At 40.5% G+C, this 17,383-nt stretch overlaps 3 protein-coding genes across 7 annotated transcripts; 1 reads left to right on the forward strand and 2 right to left on the reverse strand.

Moving 5' to 3' along the window:
• Window positions 1-3,008: 3,008 nt before the first annotated feature.
• LOC124336969 (probable arginine--tRNA ligase, mitochondrial) lies at window positions 3,009-5,286 on the reverse strand. The gene is made up of 4 exons (XM_046790945.1): window positions 4,992-5,286; window positions 3,571-4,929; window positions 3,281-3,513; window positions 3,009-3,213 (listed from the first exon to the last, which is right to left on the reverse strand). The coding sequence occupies exons 1-4, from the start codon at window positions 5,025-5,027 to the stop codon at window positions 3,063-3,065; spliced, it is 1,779 nt and encodes a 592-aa protein (XP_046646901.1). The 5' UTR covers window positions 5,028-5,286; the 3' UTR covers window positions 3,009-3,062.
• Window positions 5,287-5,441: 155 nt separating this feature from the next.
• LOC124336917 (phosphatidylinositol-binding clathrin assembly protein LAP-like) lies at window positions 5,442-11,617 on the forward strand. Of its 5 annotated transcripts, none has more exons than XM_046790842.1 (14): window positions 5,442-5,756; window positions 6,614-6,756; window positions 6,830-6,905; window positions 7,089-7,097; window positions 7,385-7,487; window positions 7,632-7,840; window positions 7,992-8,140; window positions 8,226-8,314; window positions 8,392-8,561; window positions 8,637-8,954; window positions 9,300-9,671; window positions 9,899-10,082; window positions 10,146-10,371; window positions 10,450-11,617. In XM_046790842.1, exons 1-14 carry the CDS (start codon window positions 5,627-5,629, stop codon window positions 10,609-10,611), a joined length of 2,340 nt encoding a protein of 779 aa, XP_046646798.1. In that variant the 5' UTR covers window positions 5,442-5,626; the 3' UTR covers window positions 10,612-11,617. The 5 variants fall into 5 exon arrangements, with proteins under 5 accessions (XP_046646798.1, XP_046646797.1, XP_046646800.1 ...); XM_046790841.1 differs by having other exon boundaries at window positions 5,443-5,756; window positions 7,089-7,109; XM_046790845.1 differs by having other exon boundaries at window positions 5,444-5,756; window positions 7,089-7,109; window positions 9,492-9,671.
• Window positions 11,618-12,363: 746 nt separating this feature from the next.
• Window positions 12,364-15,345, reverse strand: LOC124337157 (superoxide dismutase [Cu-Zn] 2-like). The gene is made up of 5 exons (XM_046791239.1): window positions 15,258-15,345; window positions 14,276-14,522; window positions 13,061-13,156; window positions 12,851-12,991; window positions 12,364-12,776 (listed from the first exon to the last, which is right to left on the reverse strand). Exons 2-5 carry the CDS (start codon window positions 14,489-14,491, stop codon window positions 12,564-12,566), a joined length of 666 nt encoding a protein of 221 aa, XP_046647195.1. The 5' UTR covers window positions 14,492-14,522; window positions 15,258-15,345; the 3' UTR covers window positions 12,364-12,563.
• Window positions 15,346-17,383: the final 2,038 nt, after the last annotated feature.

Below are 17,383 nucleotides of genomic sequence, written 5' to 3' on the forward strand. Positions count from 1 at the left end.
ATTTTTCGTTGTGAAGGATTTATGTAACAAATCACGGAAATAGCTACAATTAAGCGTATTCAAATTAAAAACAATTTACAGGCTAGTATAGTGTCAAATTCAAGCCAAGCGTACTTTTATCGGTACAAATTACGAGATAAGGGATTGTCGCAAGTTCGTTTTTTTTTCTGAATATTATTGTTTAAATTGTTAGTTAACGAAAAATCAAATTTAAAAATAATTTTGTTCAGTTGATTTTCCCCAAATCTACAATAAATCGCCATTTGGACAACTGCGGAGCAAGTTTCCGGGAACGGAGGGCAATATAAACGACCACTAGATGAAGCGGACTATCATCAAACTAAAACTTGATTTCAACATGACGAACTTCGAAAAAATGAAAAACCAATTTTCAAAGATGACTAGATTCTTGAAATCTAAAAAAGATTTTGTTGTATTCTTCATGCTCCTCATTGTGTGGATTTGTTTGCTGTGTCTTGTCAAGATACCTGACCATCAATCAGACACGGAGATTCCAGTTAAAATAATATGCAACGACATCAGTTCCATCAACTACCCAATGGCATCGGGGAGAAGGACATCGTTGAAAAAAATGTGCATTATGTCGGGAATAATTTGGCACAGTTGCCTCAATATGGCCATTATTTCCATCGCTGTAAAAGAAAGACTGGAAAGAGCGGAAAGCTTGCAGGCGTCTCTCAAGTTATACGGTCGCGCTCTGCTTTGGATTGCAACGATATTTACTGGATCCGTTTTCGTCTGGTTGTGGGGTAACAATCACTATTCCGAAACAAGATTGGCTCCAAACTTCTTGGCCGCCTGCCGACCACTCGATCTCCCTTGCAGTCCCGACAGCCCTATTGTTTGGGTGGAGTGTACAAGACGTGCTGAAATGTGGATGCCAGCCCTATCCAATTCGCTGCCCACCTTAGCGGCAGTAGAAGCTTACCTGATGGTAATAACGTTAATACAAATAGTGCACTACTGTCCCTGGAGCATAATGTCCTGGAGCCTGATGATGCCCCCCATCACTGTAGCGTTAGTGTGTTTGGGTTTTACCGTGACCACCGGCTACTGCGTCATCTACTGCAACGAAGCAAGCTTCAACATTGATTTCGTTTCTGGCTACATCAAGAGCTTGATTGTGGCTTGTGTGTGGGGATACTATAGTATACTGGACTATAGTCCAGTATACTGGACTTCCGAAGATCCATCAAATGATCTTCCACGCTTTTGGAATGACGTGCCGAGGAAAGAAATCATACCCGGAAAAGGACAACTCCCTACATCAAATTCGATACCTTCGCCACACCAACCTCAAGCGACAACATCAGGAACAACAGCCGGGCTTCAATAGAAAATGTCAAGCCGCCACCTCAGGAAATGCTTATCATTGCAAAGATACAATATTAACAGTTGGCAATACCAATATTTCTTCTCAGATTTAACTGTGTGATGATCAAATAAAATTCTTTTCAAGCTAACTTTAGTTGTTTTTTTTTTTTTCTCTTTTTTTTAAAAATTATTCAGTAGGGATATGCAAATTTCAACAGGAAGTTGAAATGTATTATTCACAGCGTTCGAAAACACGGATTATGGCGAGGGCATTTATTTGAAAGAAGAAATACATCCACCTTAGTCCAAGACCAAAGATGCCGTTTAACTAGGAACGGGTTTTTGCTACCCAAGTTTCGCTAAATAACATTGATAGAACATAGATCGTCGTGGGAAAGCTTTTTTTTAAATTTTTTCATTGGCTGAGGTCATAAGTCCATCTATCGATTTTTTAAACGACAGATTCATTCTGCTTTGGATCGTCGCTTTCGACCGTAAATTTATTCTAAACTACTTTCAAAGCACTTTTGTCGAAAGCAATTAATTTCGAAGGGCGCAATTCGACAGCACCCTCGCCAGTAATTCCTATTTTAGCTTATTTCGCCGGGAAGCATTAAGTGAAATTAAATTTAATGTATACAGGAACCGAGTAACCGACTTCTAAAATGATAATCGATTTTCAAGTGGGCACTTACAAAGGATATGTTTATATGCTGTGGTCGTGGGCCATCCACTTGGATAGAAGATTAGGAGATCGTTCAAAATTGCAATATACTAGCACACATATTTCTTACGTAGCTAAAAGCCAAATCGTTTGGTATTTGTAAGATAATATAATCAACTACCAAACGAGTTTGATTTAAAAGCGAATCAACTACGGAAGAAACAAATTGTCGTAGCGAAAGAACAAGAAATCACAACCATCGCCACGACAATCACAGGAACCAAACGCCGCTGTACGACGTCACAAGACCACAAAAGTGTCACAACGACGAAAAATAAAAGTTTCAGCATAGCCGACGTGCCGATCCAACCAACCGCTCCCAGATGGGAACAAACTCACTCTTGCGGAAATCGATTACAGTGTGCGGTAGCATAATCTTAGGCATTTGTCTAGTTACAAATGCAATAAGTGGTTTTACAAGAAGAAGCGGGATAGCCGTACTTTTGTTAAATGGATTCCGAAGACTGTGGAGAATAGGGAAACGATCCTTCGTAGAGTTGCTGTGACTTTCACCGAAAATCAACGACCAGGTGAAGAAGATCAAGTGGGCCAAGGTTTGCCAGGGATCGAATGTCACGAGCAGCAGCTCAAATTGGAGCCCAAAAGTTAGCGAACAAAACACCAACGACGTAAACCTCCCAAAGCTTCGTCGATGGAATCAAATATCGATACAATACGAAAATGAAGTGCTTCCTTCGAAGGAAGCTGAAATTAGTAATCAAAGATCCGATAAGTACATGAAATCGAGATAAGAAATACCTTGGCGATATCACCGTATTGTCGTCAAAAATAGTTGAAATCAGGTTCCACTAATAACCTACCTGCAATCAGGGCGAAAACGTTCTGCGGCCAACTGTGCTGACGTCAATACAAATCAATAAGGAATTGCCAAATTATGGATAACTGGCACTTTCGCAGAACACCAAATAAAGCAAACGTTTTCTCCATCAAATATCGAACCTAATGTATAATTACTTTGACTGGGGGTAGCAAAACGGCGGGATTACATTTCTTCGAGAGGTTGAAGACCGAGGATTTTTAGGCCAATACTCAAGACACGTTTGGAGGCGGAAAATATTGCAAGGCGGACTTGAGCCAATTCAGTGTCTTGACTCTTGACGGGTATGGTCTTGAGCGCTACGCCAAGTGAATGACTAGAGAAAAGCACATTCATGTAAAAGTTGTTAAAAAGAGCGTATGCAGGTGTATCAATTCATTTACCTTAAATCGAAGAGATAACGGACTAGAGTGCACGGCTCGAGATGGATATACGAATCCTGCAGCACTTGGTGGAATCGGCCCAAATCCCTCATCAAATCAATCAACTCCTGTTCTTGAATCAAACTAGTATCCAGGCTATCGAGATCCTCTGGTAAACAGACTCCACACATTTTCTCAAGGCTGTGCAGTCGGGAATGTGTGTACTGCAGCCGGATACCAGTGTCTCCTTTGTCCTGCAAGTAAAAGTCAATTAAAATGCCTAGAGGAAAACATAGAAGTTGTGTTTTTACCTGAAGGGCGTCATCCCAATTAAAAACGTAGTCCCTTTGCCTTCGTTGCTTGAGATCGTTGATGATGACGGCGGATACAGCTAGAATATCCGTGATTTGCGGATTTTCTTCGACGTTGACTCTTGTATTTTGGCTGGTAATTTGCTTGGCTTTCATTCTTGCGTGGGCTTCGTCCAACAAATCGCTAAGGAAAACTATCGTGCCCTTTCGAGTCGACATGCCTTTAATACGGCCGAATTTGACATGTTCAATGTTGCTCGCCCACGCATGATCCATAAGACTGAGAATACTTTTGAGAGCTACAAAATGGTCAGACTGGGCGTTATCGACTACGTAGAGCATCCGTCGAAAAGGGAATTCCCCCCATCGGTCGATGGCTGCGGCCACATCTCTCGTTAGGTACAAACTGGAACCATCACTTTTGACCAATGTAACCATCTTTTTTTCATTTAATCGGACGACTTTCGTTCCTTCGCCGGCTTTTGTAACAAGATGGCCAGACTTTTCCAATATGGACAAAACTTTGGCCGACTCCTTGATCCCGTATTGGGACTCCCAGTTGAATTCGTCGAATTTAACTCCCAAACGAGCATATGTTTGGCGCAATTCAGTCACAGTGTGCTGTCGAATCTCGGCCCAGTTTTTCGATAATTCTTGGTCGCCACTCTCTAACCTTTGGAACAGACTGCGCGCTGCTGCGGAAACGCTTTCGTCCTTCTCGGCCATAGCGTTGGCCTTTACATATATTTCTAGTAGCGAACGAATAGGGTTCTTTGATATCTCATCCCAACTAAACCAGCCTTGATCAAGCCCAAATTGGAGAAGCCCAAACTGAGTTCCCCAATCACCCAGATAGTTAAGTCGTTTGACATTATGACCCAGAGCAGTGAAAAGATTAGAAAGAAAGTTGCCATGGATAGTTGATCTCAAATGACCAACATGAAAGGGCTTGGCAATATTTGGGGAACTAAACTCGACAATTATTTGGTCTTTTGGTACAGAAAACAGCTTCTTGGAAACATATTCTTCTTCGTGGGTGCCTAGAATATCAAACAGTAAATCTCGACAGTAGTGACTGATGTCAAGATGAAAATTTACAAAAAGGTTTTTTGATTCTGGGGGAGACAAAGAGATGCCAGTTACGGTTTCATCTGTCGCAAATCCTTTTACAATTTCACCACCTCTTCGAAACATCGACTTCTTGTCCACATGACTATCTCCTTGTCCAATCACAGAGTAAAGAGGAAGCTGCAATTCAATTCGATTTTTACTTGAACTTGGATTGACTTGTAAGGCACTGTTAAGTAGAGTTTCTTCTGGTAGCACAATATTATTGATGCACCTCAGACTTTGCAAAACCTGTATTTGCAATTTAGTATGTTAGTGCCTGTAAACGGGTATTTAAATTTATTTATATGAACCTTGGTTGTGAGAGAATGTCTCAGAGAGGAAGCCATTATTCTAGAAGAATAAAAACACAGCAAGATCACTTCTTCATATTTATTGATTTCAGGAAATGGGATTTGTTTTGGAACATTGGCTCACACGCACACGGTTTTTGGCAGAACATCAAGACTATACTTTACAGCTGTTTTCGTTTGTTTTGTTTTTCAAGCTAATTTTGAAGTAGAACTACGATGTCTGAATATAATTTCTATTCTCAATAAATATTTAAAAAAAAGAACAACGGCTTTCACTCGTGAAATACGTGAGAAAAATCGCCGAAATTGGCGGTTTTGAGGAAAACATCAATTTTGTTTCATGCATGGAACCACATATGTGTTTAGGGATCGAACAATGGGACCAGTTCAAAATGGTACCTCGCCATCTTTTCTGTGACGTTTGTTTCGGGCATTTTTCTCATTGACGTCTGGTTGGGTAAGGGGAGAGATCATACACTGCAGTCGGGACGAAAACCCTTCAGAATTGATCGTGTGATTTTCTGCTGAAGCTGTTAAACGTGTTCACGCCAGGGAAGTGAAAGCATTACTTTCCTCCCCATCAGTTAGTCTCTTCAACCCTTGTCGGCGTTTCGTTTCATCGTTTCTTGGCGAAAATGTCCGGTCAAACAATAAGCGATCGGTTGTTGGCCGCACGTCACTCGATTGCCGGCCAAGGTCTGGCAAAAGCCGTTTGCAAAGCAACCACCGAAGAAGTCATAGGACCAAAGAAAAAACATCTTGATTGTAAGCATTTGTGTTGATTATAAACATTTTTGGTTTCTCCTTTCTTCCTGTCAGCGTTGGGGAGTTGTCTTGTTTCTGCTCTCCCTCAGATTGTTTACCGTACAGTATTCTATTCTCAGCATAGGCAAGAATCTCCTAGGGTAAACTGGTTCCAATCGCTATACATTTCCGGCTGAAGGAATTGTTGATTACTGATCCGTATATATGTGTAGACTCTTCTCTACTTAATTGGTTCACGGTCCAGAGAGATAAATTTTGCCCTTCAAAATAAGATTACTGTTGCCCAGAAAGTATGATTAGTCAGATTGTTAGTGTGTTTATACATGGAATATGACAAAAACAGGTTTAAGCTTGGAAGGGTTAGTATGTATATTTGTGCAAATATACTGGTTTTGACACGCTCCAAACTGGTCCCCCACTTTTTGCGTAGTACTGTCGGGTATATCGATCCGTTTTGTCACCCCTAAACATCAACGCGCATAGTGAGCCGCCCATTGCCTTTCTTTGAGTCTGAGGAAACGTGGGGGTATATAACAGTCCCGTTCGATAATGAAGAGGGGCGTTTGGAATTCCTTTACACACATTATCAGTTTTCACCCACTGACGCCCCCCTTTTAAACGGGGACATGCAGTACCGAAATTGGCCCTGTAGTTAGTGTAACTCGATTCCCATCACGTAGCGATCCTCCACTAACGATCACGTGTGCCGACTTTTTTTCAACTCGCAATAGTGGGGAAAGTCGGGATGAAAACAAATGAACGGGTAATTTATGTCAGGGTTACGTTGTTTTATTTTCATTTTCGTTGTCGTTTTATTTATGGCATTGAAATTTTTGTTTTTTTCTGGACGATTGCAGATCTGTTGCATTGCACCAACGAGCCCAATGTTTCCATTCCGCAGTTGGCCAATTTGCTGATCGAGCGGTCGCAAAACTCCAATTGGGTCGTCGTCTTCAAGTCACTGGTCACGACCCATCACCTCATGTGCTATGGAAATGAAGTATACTATATCTGGTTTTCCCCAAGTTTCGTAATATATATTCGCTCAACATCTTTCTATTTTCATCTGACAGCGATTCACACAGTATCTGGCCTCTAGCAACTGCAGCTTTCAACTCAACAATTTCCTAGACAAGGGCAATGTGGCAGGTAAAAACATTTTTATTTGTTTGTGTTTTTCATTGTGAAAATGTTCACCAGTCGACAAAAAAAAAAGTGGAATACTAACTAGAGTAATCGTTGCCTCTGACGATTGCTCGTTATCGTCCTTTGTCATTAAAAACTAACGGTATTTTTGTGTCAACCATTTGGCCAATTTGCTATTCATTTTAGGAGCCACAGGTATGGAGAAAAGTAATGTAACCTTTCATCTCATCTACTACTACTATTTCTTTTTATTTAACTATCTATGTAGTTGCCTGATCGGTGCTCGTTATCATTATTCTATCGGTTTTCTGGGTTAATTCTCCAATCGCTTCTTTTTTTTTACAACAAAATTTCCTACTGGAATGTCATTATTCTTAAATTTTTTTTTTTATTTTGTACTTTTTTATGATTTTTTTTTTTATACCGACATCCAACCCCCTTCTTTGCACTTTATTCTTCCTTCAACTTGTAATAACCAAAAGGTTACGACATGTCACCGTACATCCGCCGTTACGCCAAGTATCTCAACGAAAAAGCCCTGGCCTACCGGACCGTGGCCTTTGACTTCTGCAAAGTGAAACGCGGGTGAGTGTAACCAAAAAAAAATAAAATTTGTGGCGCAATTTGGCGGCTGATGGGGATTTTGTGAGTTTCTCACGTTTTGTTTATATTCTCCCGCCACGACGGAAAACCTTGTTATTGTTTTTCTTTTATTTTTTCCCTGGGCAGGAAAGAGGACGGCACGCTGCGTACGATGCCGGCCGACAAGCTTCTCAAAACACTGCCGGCCCTTCAAGGACAGATTGACGCCCTGCTGGAGTTTGATTGCTCGGCCAACGATCTGACCAACGGTGTCGTCAATACGGCCTTTTTGCTCCTCTTCCGCGATCTGATCCGCCTCTTCGCTTGCTACAACGACGGAATCATCAACCTCCTCGGTCAGTTTTTATTTTGAAAAGAATTAAAAAACCGCATACGCGTTTCAATTTAACTGATAAGCATTTTCGGTTTTTCCCAATTTTTATTTTCGGTGCTCTTCTTGCGGTGGTCGGAACATCCTGTCGTTTCAACATTCGTCGTCGATCGCAGAGAAATATTTCGAAATGAACAAGAAGCAATGCAAAGACGCGCTCGACTTTTACAAAAAGTTTCTCGTCAGGATGGACCGCGTGGCCGAATTCCTCAAAGTGGCCGAAAATGTGGGCATTGACAAAGGCGACATTCCCGATTTGACAAGGGTACGAGTCCTCGTTAAAAATGATTAATTACATACCGACGGATTAAGTCTTGAAGAATGAAACTTTTTACAACACAACCAAACAGGCACCGAGCAGTTTACTGGAAGCGCTAGAGGCTCACTTGGCTACCCTGGAGGGCAAGAAACCGACGACGAGTTCTTCATCCAACATTAGGTCAGCAAGTTTTTGATGATTATCTCTCTCTTGTCCGTCCGTTTTTTCTAACCGATTGTTGTTGTTGGTTGGCACAGCCTGGCGCAGCACAATGGCGCTATGGCGGCCAACGCGGAGCAGATTGATGAATCTTTGAAGCGCCAAGCGCTGGCCGAAGAAGAGGCGGCCATGAACCAGTATAAAAAGAGCACCAATCCATTTCTCAGCTCGCCAACGTCGGCGACAGCTCCGCCCGTTTCCTCAACAGGTACAAAACATATTAATCAAATGATTGGCTCGCGTCTCTTGTTCAATTCCCGTTTTTTTTTTTTCAATTTTTTAGCGGCGGCTCAACCGCAACAGCAGCAACAACACCAGCCCATCCTGGATTTGTTCGGCAGCGACGTGGACGGTGGGTCTTCTCACACTACGCAGTCTGCTTACGATTCCTCGCACAAGGCGTCGGACGATCTGCTCCAGTTGGCGGCCAATCCGTTCGCGACGCCCACAGGTGCGGCACCAGTCATTCCCGCCATGCCGGCTCAATCGCAGGCCGGCTCCTGGGCCACGGGCACTTCACAGAACGGTTTTGGCGGCCACTTCGCCACGGACAATTCGTTCGTGAACGCTTTCGGCGCCTCGGCTAACGGCTCCACTAATGGTGAGTGTCTAGTTTTTCGTCATTTCTTCCTTTATTTATTTAGTTCTTCTTTTCATGTTTTTGTTTTCCCCCAGTTTTGTTTGTTTGCGTTTTTTTAATTTTCAAAAAATCTTTAAGACTTAATATTTATTTTCAAAAAATTAAATAAAAAAGAGAATGGTAATCCACAACTTATCCCCCAAAAATCTTCTCGTGGCTTTGGTGTCAAATTGTAATCGTCTTATTTTTATTTCTGTTTGTTTCTGTACATTTTTTTCTAAAAAACTAATCTCGTTATTGTCCATGTTCGGTTGTGTGTGTGTGTGACACCAACAAAACAAACTCCAAAAAAAAACAAACAAAAAGTTCCCGACGCTGCCGTAGCCAACCTGTTCGGCCTTCCGCAATCCTCTCCGGCCCATCACCCTCCTCCGCCCCGTCCTCCTCCTCCTTCTTCCGCTGCTACTAATATGGGCGATCTCTTGTACGGTATTGACTCTGGTGTCGGCTCTATTGTTGCGCCCGCTTCTTGCTCTTCCGGCTCTTCGCCCCTACCAGCACGGGCCATCGAGATAAACATGGACAGTTTCGATTTCCTCTCGATGGACTCTTCTTCTTCTACTACTACTACCACCAACAACAACACTTCTTCTTCTTCTTCTACTACTACTACTAACAACAACGCTGGGCCGGCTCCAGCTGAGGCTAGCGCTTCTCCGTCTAAACAAGCAGCTAAAGGTGCTCTTTGTTCCGTGTGATTTATGTGACAAGAGTCAACCACCACCACCAACCCAAGCACGCTGATTATTTCATTCCCCTTCTTTTTGGCTTATTTATTTATTTTATTTATTTTTCTTATTTTTAAGTGTCTTGCGCTTATAATGACAAATGGTGGCTCTGATTCTTATTCATTCATTTTGTCTCGGATGCGTCTGTCTGTGTGTGTTTTTGTCGGTTTGTTTTAGGTTTCGACGCCTTTGGTGACCTGTTGCAACCGTCAGGTGTGACCGGTGGTGTCACAGTTGGTCCCCAGGCGACAGCTGTCAAACCAGCGCCCGGCCCCAGCAATAAAGTCTTGACGGGCGACTTGGATTCCAGTTTGGCCAGTCTGGCCATGAATTTAACCATCAACAAATCAGCAGCGCCAAAGTATGAAATTTCAATTTGAATTTTAAGAGAAATTGAAAAGTAAAATGACATTTTCTGGTGTAGAACCGGTCAGTGGAATACTGGCCCGACGGCGGCCAACAAAACTGGCGCCCCCGTTCAACCTCAACAGCCGACCGCTGGGCAGTGGAATCCGCAGCCCATGATGGGCATGTCTATGGCCAGTGCGCCCATGACGATGCAATCCGGTCAAATGGCTTACAGACCCATGGTCCCGATGACGCCCATGACGGCCATGACGGCCCCTTACGCCGCAAACCAACCCATGAACGTGAGAGACACGACACTTTGTTTGTTTGTTTGTTTGGTTCTGTGTATTTCACTTTTTATTTATTTATTTGGTTTCTAGCCGACGATGGTTTCGGGTATCAGGCCGGGAATGATGGCTGGACCTTCTTCTGGCGCCGGTGGTCCTTTCGCCATGGGAGCCATGACTCAGCCTGGCATGCCCATGGGTTCTAGTATCCGCCCGGCTGCCAATCAGCAGCTCGATCCATTTGGCGCTCTATAATTGAAAAAAAAAACAAAATCAGAAGAAGAAAAAGGAAATATTTCCCCCTCTTTTCGGCACCTTTCCATTTCCTCCCATCACTGCTTGATTCGAAAGTTCAAAAAGCCGAATCTTGTTTTCGTTTTGTTCCTTTTTTTTTTTGGAATTATTATTATTATGATTTTTTCTCGGTACTATAGAAATCGATCTTCCTCGCTCCCCTGCGCACTTTTTAAAAAAAAGTTTCGAGTTGAGAGTAATGATGAAGGCAAACATTCCACTGTTTCCAGGAAAGACTTCTTGATAGATCTGAAAGTAGAGATATACAAACAAACAAACAAAACTTAAAAAAAAAAAAAAAAAGCAATTTAGCCGGTCCCAGTGTGTGTGTGTTTGTTACGCATGTACAGCCAGGTGTGCGGGGAGTTATATAATTTTTCATTGTAATTTTTTTTTTTTTTTTTTGCCTGGGCTCTTGTGATTTTCCGTCAAGTTGTCTTATATAATATCATCCCTAGTTGATTATTTTTTTCTTTATATCGGGTGGTGTGTGGGTGTTTGCTTTATTTAGCAGCAGCCCAAAGAAAGAAGCTAAAAACAGAAGCTGAAAGAAGTAACAAAAATAACGACATAGTGCTATGGAGGTGTTTTCTACATGTAATATCTGTCTTCTTTTTTTCGTATCTGTACCTTTCTTCCTCTCTCTCTTGAATTTTTCATTAGTTTTTTTTTTCCAGTGTGTTTGTGTCCCCCCCTCCCACTTTTGTTGATATACGTTTTTTTTTTTTTGCCTCCGAGAGCCAGTCGGCATGTTTTATATGGGTCGTTGTTCGATTTATACCCTCCCCGTCTCCCCAATTGGAATTAAAGTTTTGGAAGTAGAACGCGAGATTACTACTACCTTCACCCCCTGTTTCGCCCCTTTCTTTCCATCCCCAAAACTGCATCGTCGAAGTTTCTTTATTATTACTATATTATCATTATTATCACATTTTTTCGAAAAAAAAGTATACAATCTTTAATTGTCTTTCCCCGATTCCAAACTTTTTTTTCACCCTTTTTTTAATTTGAAAGAAGAAAAAACATAATTTTTTTTAAATCATTTCGTCCGAGGAGAGATGAAATAATAATCTTAGCGCGGTGTATCGCTTCTAATTAATTTATTGCCATTTTTTTTTTCTGGATGATTAGTTATCGAAATGAAAAAAGTTCCAAAAAAACCAAATTTTTCGAAATAATCTAAAAATAGCTTTGTGTGTCTTCGATGTTATAACACACCGTTGCATGGCCTAAAGCGAATCCCCTTCAGCCAGCAGAAGCGTCATGTTAATGTTTGTTAATACCTGTTACATCACTTTTTTTCTTTTCTTATTCAATCAGAATCAGTTTTAATTGTCACTTTGATGAAAAACCCACGAAACAGAAAATATTTCCAGGAATTGTTTTTAATTTAATTTTATTCCTTCTTTTTACTTTCGTCCGTATTTGGGAATTTTATTCATTTCGGCGCTTCCGCGAATGACAAGAAGAAAGAAAGAATGATGTCTAAAACCTTTCCTTTTCTCCCATCTCTTGTTTCATTTGGCAATTACCACCACCAACCAGAGGAAGAAACAACAACAACAACAACACACCCGAAACAATGTTGTGAACGTCCCTCCCCTTAAACAAAAAAAAAACAAATAAATAAAAATTAAAACTTCGATGGCAGAACGACGAATACGAAAATACACCAATAGTGAATTGTTGTCTTATATCAAAAACGGCCAATCTTCTCTCGCCATTTTATTGAGTTGCGCAATCAAAAAAATAAAATCGAAGAAGCACGCAAAAAAGTGTGTGGAAATTTGTTTTGAGCGATGGGTAAAGGAATGTTAAGACATGGAATTATTTTAGCACAAATTGTTGATTCATTCATTAATTAATTAATTCCAAAAAAATTAATTGTTTTTTTTTTTATTTTTTTGTTTTTTTCAATCGGCACGACCGATGACGCCGCACAAAACGGCTCGTCGGGTAGTGCTGGCCCGCCCTTCCCGCGTGAATAAATCGTCGGGTTCTTGATCGATGACGATGGATCGACCGATGATGGACCGCCCACCTGCCAGCGACAAGGTCTTGTCCGTCAACACGAAATCGGACGTCCCGTCTTCTTTCACGAAAATGTTGGATTCCGGCGTCTTGATCTGAAATTCCACATTTGAAGTCAAATCAATTCAATTCAAACACAATCAGCTTTTTTTAAAAAAATGTACTATACCTTGTAAGGATTGTAATGCGGCCCGGTCCTGTCGGCCCGGCAGTGGTCACGGATGTCTCCGAATTCGTGAATGCGGATGCCGTGCTTGCCCGGCGTTAATCCGCGGACGCTACCTTTCATCGTGACGCCTTTAGCTGCCGCCTAAATCAATTGAATTTTGGAATAAATTTCAAAGCCGTTCAAATATCGTTCAAAAAAATTGACACGCACTTCTTGCGTCAGAACGACGACGCCCTGGACGGCGCCGCTGTTGTTGAAATAAGCCGCTTCCATGAACGTCGCCACCGCTTTAACTTCCTTCTCGATCTGAATGAATTTAATTTAAAAAAATCAAATCAAAATTGACATTCATCAACGGGGATATTATTATTATGCCAGTACAACACATGTCGGCGGTATAGTCATTATATCATTTTTCCCGGTGTGTAGACACTTTAACCGCAACTTTAACCGCTTCGCGTGAGAACGTGAAAGCGGTGAGGTCGACGGGGTCACACACGATGCCCACGTCCTTGCCACATCGTGACAAAAAACGTGAACACAAAAAAAAACCCCAAAAATGTTCTGCACATTCCCGGGGGATAATCTTCTACCGTGAGTGAGAAAAAATAAAAAAAAGATTTTCGGCTTTTTTCTTTTGTGTGTGTGTGGTGACTGGTGAGGGACGTTCACAAATGATGACCAAGGACGTTTGGTTGAAAATATATAAATGACGAGACGATTCCAAATAGTTAAGCAGTAAGAACATTTCTATTGATGTTGTTGTTGTTGTACAATTGTTAAAGCCGCAGAAAGTTTTGATTTTATTTTTAAAAAAAATTCAACCGGAAAGTTTTTTTTTGTTTTCTAATTGGTTTTCCCTGGCTGTCACCTGCGAAATAAATGATGACGACTGTCACAGTGTAAATAAAACGAATTACAAAAGTGACCAGGAAAAAAAAAGAATAAAAATAAATCAAAAAAGTTATTTGAAAAACTCCTCCCGTTTAGCCTTGGCGAAAAATTTTTATTTGGCATTTTTCTTTTTTTTCTCCCGCTGAGATTTTTTTTTTGAAATTCCCGAAAGAATTTCAAATGACCGCATCAAAATATTTTTTTTTTGGGGGGGGGGGGGGGGATTCCATTTCCACTCGACTTGGCGAACGAAAAAAAAATTCCGATAAAAAATGTTATTTTTCCTTGCGAAATTTCTCGTTCAAAATCAGCTGACATTACACGGTTGCGTGATGTCGACCTTGGGTTGGTTTTATTTTTCGTGATTTTTTTTTCTTTTTAGAATGAATTAGGCAAAATAGTGTCATTGACATTTCCCCTTGGGTGGATATAGCGCGAGGTGAGATCATCACCCGGCCAAAATGGCTGGACAACGCACACGCAGCACACACATAAAACAAGAAGGAGCAAACATCAACTATCTATACTCACGTAGCGGTAAGGAGCCAAGTAGATTTCGTGAAGGTCGCTGTTCTTCTGCCGACTCACGATGTTGGCGTGCTGGAGGGCCGTGCTTTTGATTAGCACTTTAGGTCCGTCGTGCATGACCCGCTCTTTGCCTTTGCCCTTGCCGGACAAGACGGCCGACTCTGTCAACTGGCCGGCAATCATCACGACGACCAACAACGACGACACAATTCGTTTCATTTCTTTTATTTTTCTGGGGTTTTTTTATTTTCTAAAAATAAATAAAATAATTGATTTAATTATTAATAGATTTATCAAAAAAAAAAAACATGTGTGAAACCTCAAAAATATGTAAATTTCGGTAGGAGGTTGGGGGGATATTATTTCTGGTTTGTGAATACATGGGAGCTGTGTTATAGCCGGAGGCTTGTCACGATCCGCGTGTTGGTTACACGAAAAGAGTCGGAAGAATAAGAAAGAAAATTTGAAAAAAATAAAAAGTTGTCGTGATAATCTCGTGAGGATATCAGTGTGTAATACACACACACAAGGAGATGTTTGGCGTACGACTCCGGGGATAACAACAACAACCAATAACCAAAAAACGAGTTTTTTGGGAAGAAAAATGTTATCCTATCGAAAGGTGAAGAGAAGGACATTTGCCCACTCACGTTTCTTTGATTCACGTTCAAAAAAATATTTACACGGGCCATAGATATTATATACAGGCACTTTAAGGGCTGGCGAAAAATGTGATTCACGACACACAAACAAGAAGATTTGACAAGAGAGACTGACGTCAACTAACATGACGTCAGTCTAAAAATATATAATCATCTAACAATAGATTATATATATTATTGAAGGATAGATCCTGTATATATAATAAGGCCATTCGATATGATGGCTGGGCAAACAGCCATCGTCCACAACGTCCTTGGAAATGATTTTTATTTGATTTTTTAAAAAAATTCGAGAAATTTAAAATTTATTTGTGGCTTCTTACCTGTTGTGGCAGATGTGTATTTCTCTCCGGCGGATCCTTGTTTCCGTGTGAGAGCCATCACGGTTGAGGCCGGCTATATTTATAGGCGTCCCGGCGCCCACGCTACGTAACTCCTCCCACTCCATCCGCTTTAAAGGAAGAGGATGTGTAAATACTTTTCGGGTGGAATATACAATTTTTTTTTAAAATATTTTTCGTGAATTATTGAAGGAGGCTCTTTACTCACGTCCCCCTGCGTGAGTGTGTGAAGGTGAAACTCACGCAAATATTTCCAGTCAAAAAAAAAAAAAATGATTTTTTTTTTAAAATTGTTTGGCGCCGATCCCTAAAAGAAAAAAGAAAAACTGTGCGTGAAAATAGCCGATGACGACATACAGCACTGGCGGTAGTTAACATTTTTTCTTTCTTCTTTTTTTTTTCTTTGGGTTTCCACCACTCGCCAATGGGAGTTTGATGATTGTCGGCGTGATTTTCATCGACTTTATGTATGCGCATTCCACTCATTCCGAGCGCGCACTTTACAGGTTATATATCGTGTATATTGCCAAAAAAATAGCAATTTGATGATGGGCTTCTTTTTTTTAAAAAATAATAAAAAAAAGACAAAAAGTTGTCGATCAAAAGACGGACAGCACAACATTTATCCGCCTCCTGCAGGAATTTTTATCTTTTTTAGCTATTATTTTTGATTTTGCATTCGAATTTTCGCGCTTCAACAAATTCTGATTTTGGATTTTTTGTTTTTTCGTTGCCCTCCCTGAAGGGGGAAATAAACGACACCTACCGGACTGGTAGGCCTTTCTTTCGAGAATGTTTTCTGTTGCGTAAGAAATCGTCAGGTGGCAGCATGTTCAACTCTTTTTTATATTTTCTTCGGTTTATTTAATTATTTCAAATTACAAACAAATGTTCCAGAGTCGAAAATGTTTTCTCTTTTCATTCGGCATTTTGATTTCATTTCATTCGGGAAAAAAAAAATGATAATGAACACGGTTCAACTCTCCCGATGATTCTCTAAAGAAAATTAGAAAAAAAATAAATCAATAAATCAAAAATAATTCCATGGAAAATTAGGCAACTTCCAAATGGCATTTTAATATCATCGTCGAGAGCGGAAATCAGTGCACAGGTAGTAGCAGGTTGATTGTTTGACGACCTATAGCTCTCCTCCTTCTCCTCCTCTCCCCTTATACTCTAACACTTCAGCTACTACAATACACACACACACGAAAGAACCCGTCGCACATGCACATGTATAAAATAAAGAGAAACGAAGAAAAACAAAAAAAGATAGTATAGCCCCGAGCGCCACAAAGTCGCTTTAATAACAATCAGCTAGTTGTTGTGTTGTTGGAGATGTTGTTGGAGATGGAAAGAAAGAAACTCTTGTTATTGTATTAAATATAAAAAGTTCTAAAAAAATATAAAAAGGGAACAAAGAACACACATAGTTAAACCTCTTCTTCTTTTTTTAAAAATAATAATATAAAAATCTACAACTTTGTGTGTGTTCTATATTTATTTATTATTTGAAAATATAAAATAATTTCTAGAATGAGCCGGTTGATGCCCGCGGTTCACGGAGAACGTGTCAAATCGTGTTATATATACATTTATAAATATAACCTTATATATACATGTACATACCAGCCAAGAGTGAAAGGTCCCCAAAATTGATTTTTTGAAGGGCGTAAAAAGTCTATCGATTTGAAATATCAATGACGAATTTTTTGGTTTGGTTTCAAGTCTACAAGAAACCGGATTGATTTTTCTGTCGGGGGGATGAAAGTAAAAAAGAAAAAAGAAAAACAAACGCGCACCGGTTTGGAATTGTTAATGAGTTTGACATTTTCTCTTTTGGTATCTCCATTCGGAATGGAAAATAAGAAAAAAGAAGAGGATATCAAACAATCCACAAATGGCCTTGTTATCGTACGAAAAAGAGATTTCGAACAAGTTTTACCTATTATACCGCTTCAATGTCAAAAAATTACGAATCAAAATTCCATCGGGAAAAATTCAGAAATGCTAGACCCGCTAAAATGTAAGTGGAATATGGGCGAGCGTCAGTTGGCATTCACATAAAAATCTCAACCAAATTCTGATACATTTCTGCGTGTCCAGCA

This window comes from Daphnia pulicaria, chromosome 4 (genome assembly GCF_021234035.1).
Source record: "Daphnia pulicaria isolate SC F1-1A chromosome 4, SC_F0-13Bv2, whole genome shotgun sequence".
NCBI classification, from domain to species: domain Eukaryota; kingdom Metazoa; phylum Arthropoda; class Branchiopoda; order Diplostraca; family Daphniidae; genus Daphnia; species Daphnia pulicaria.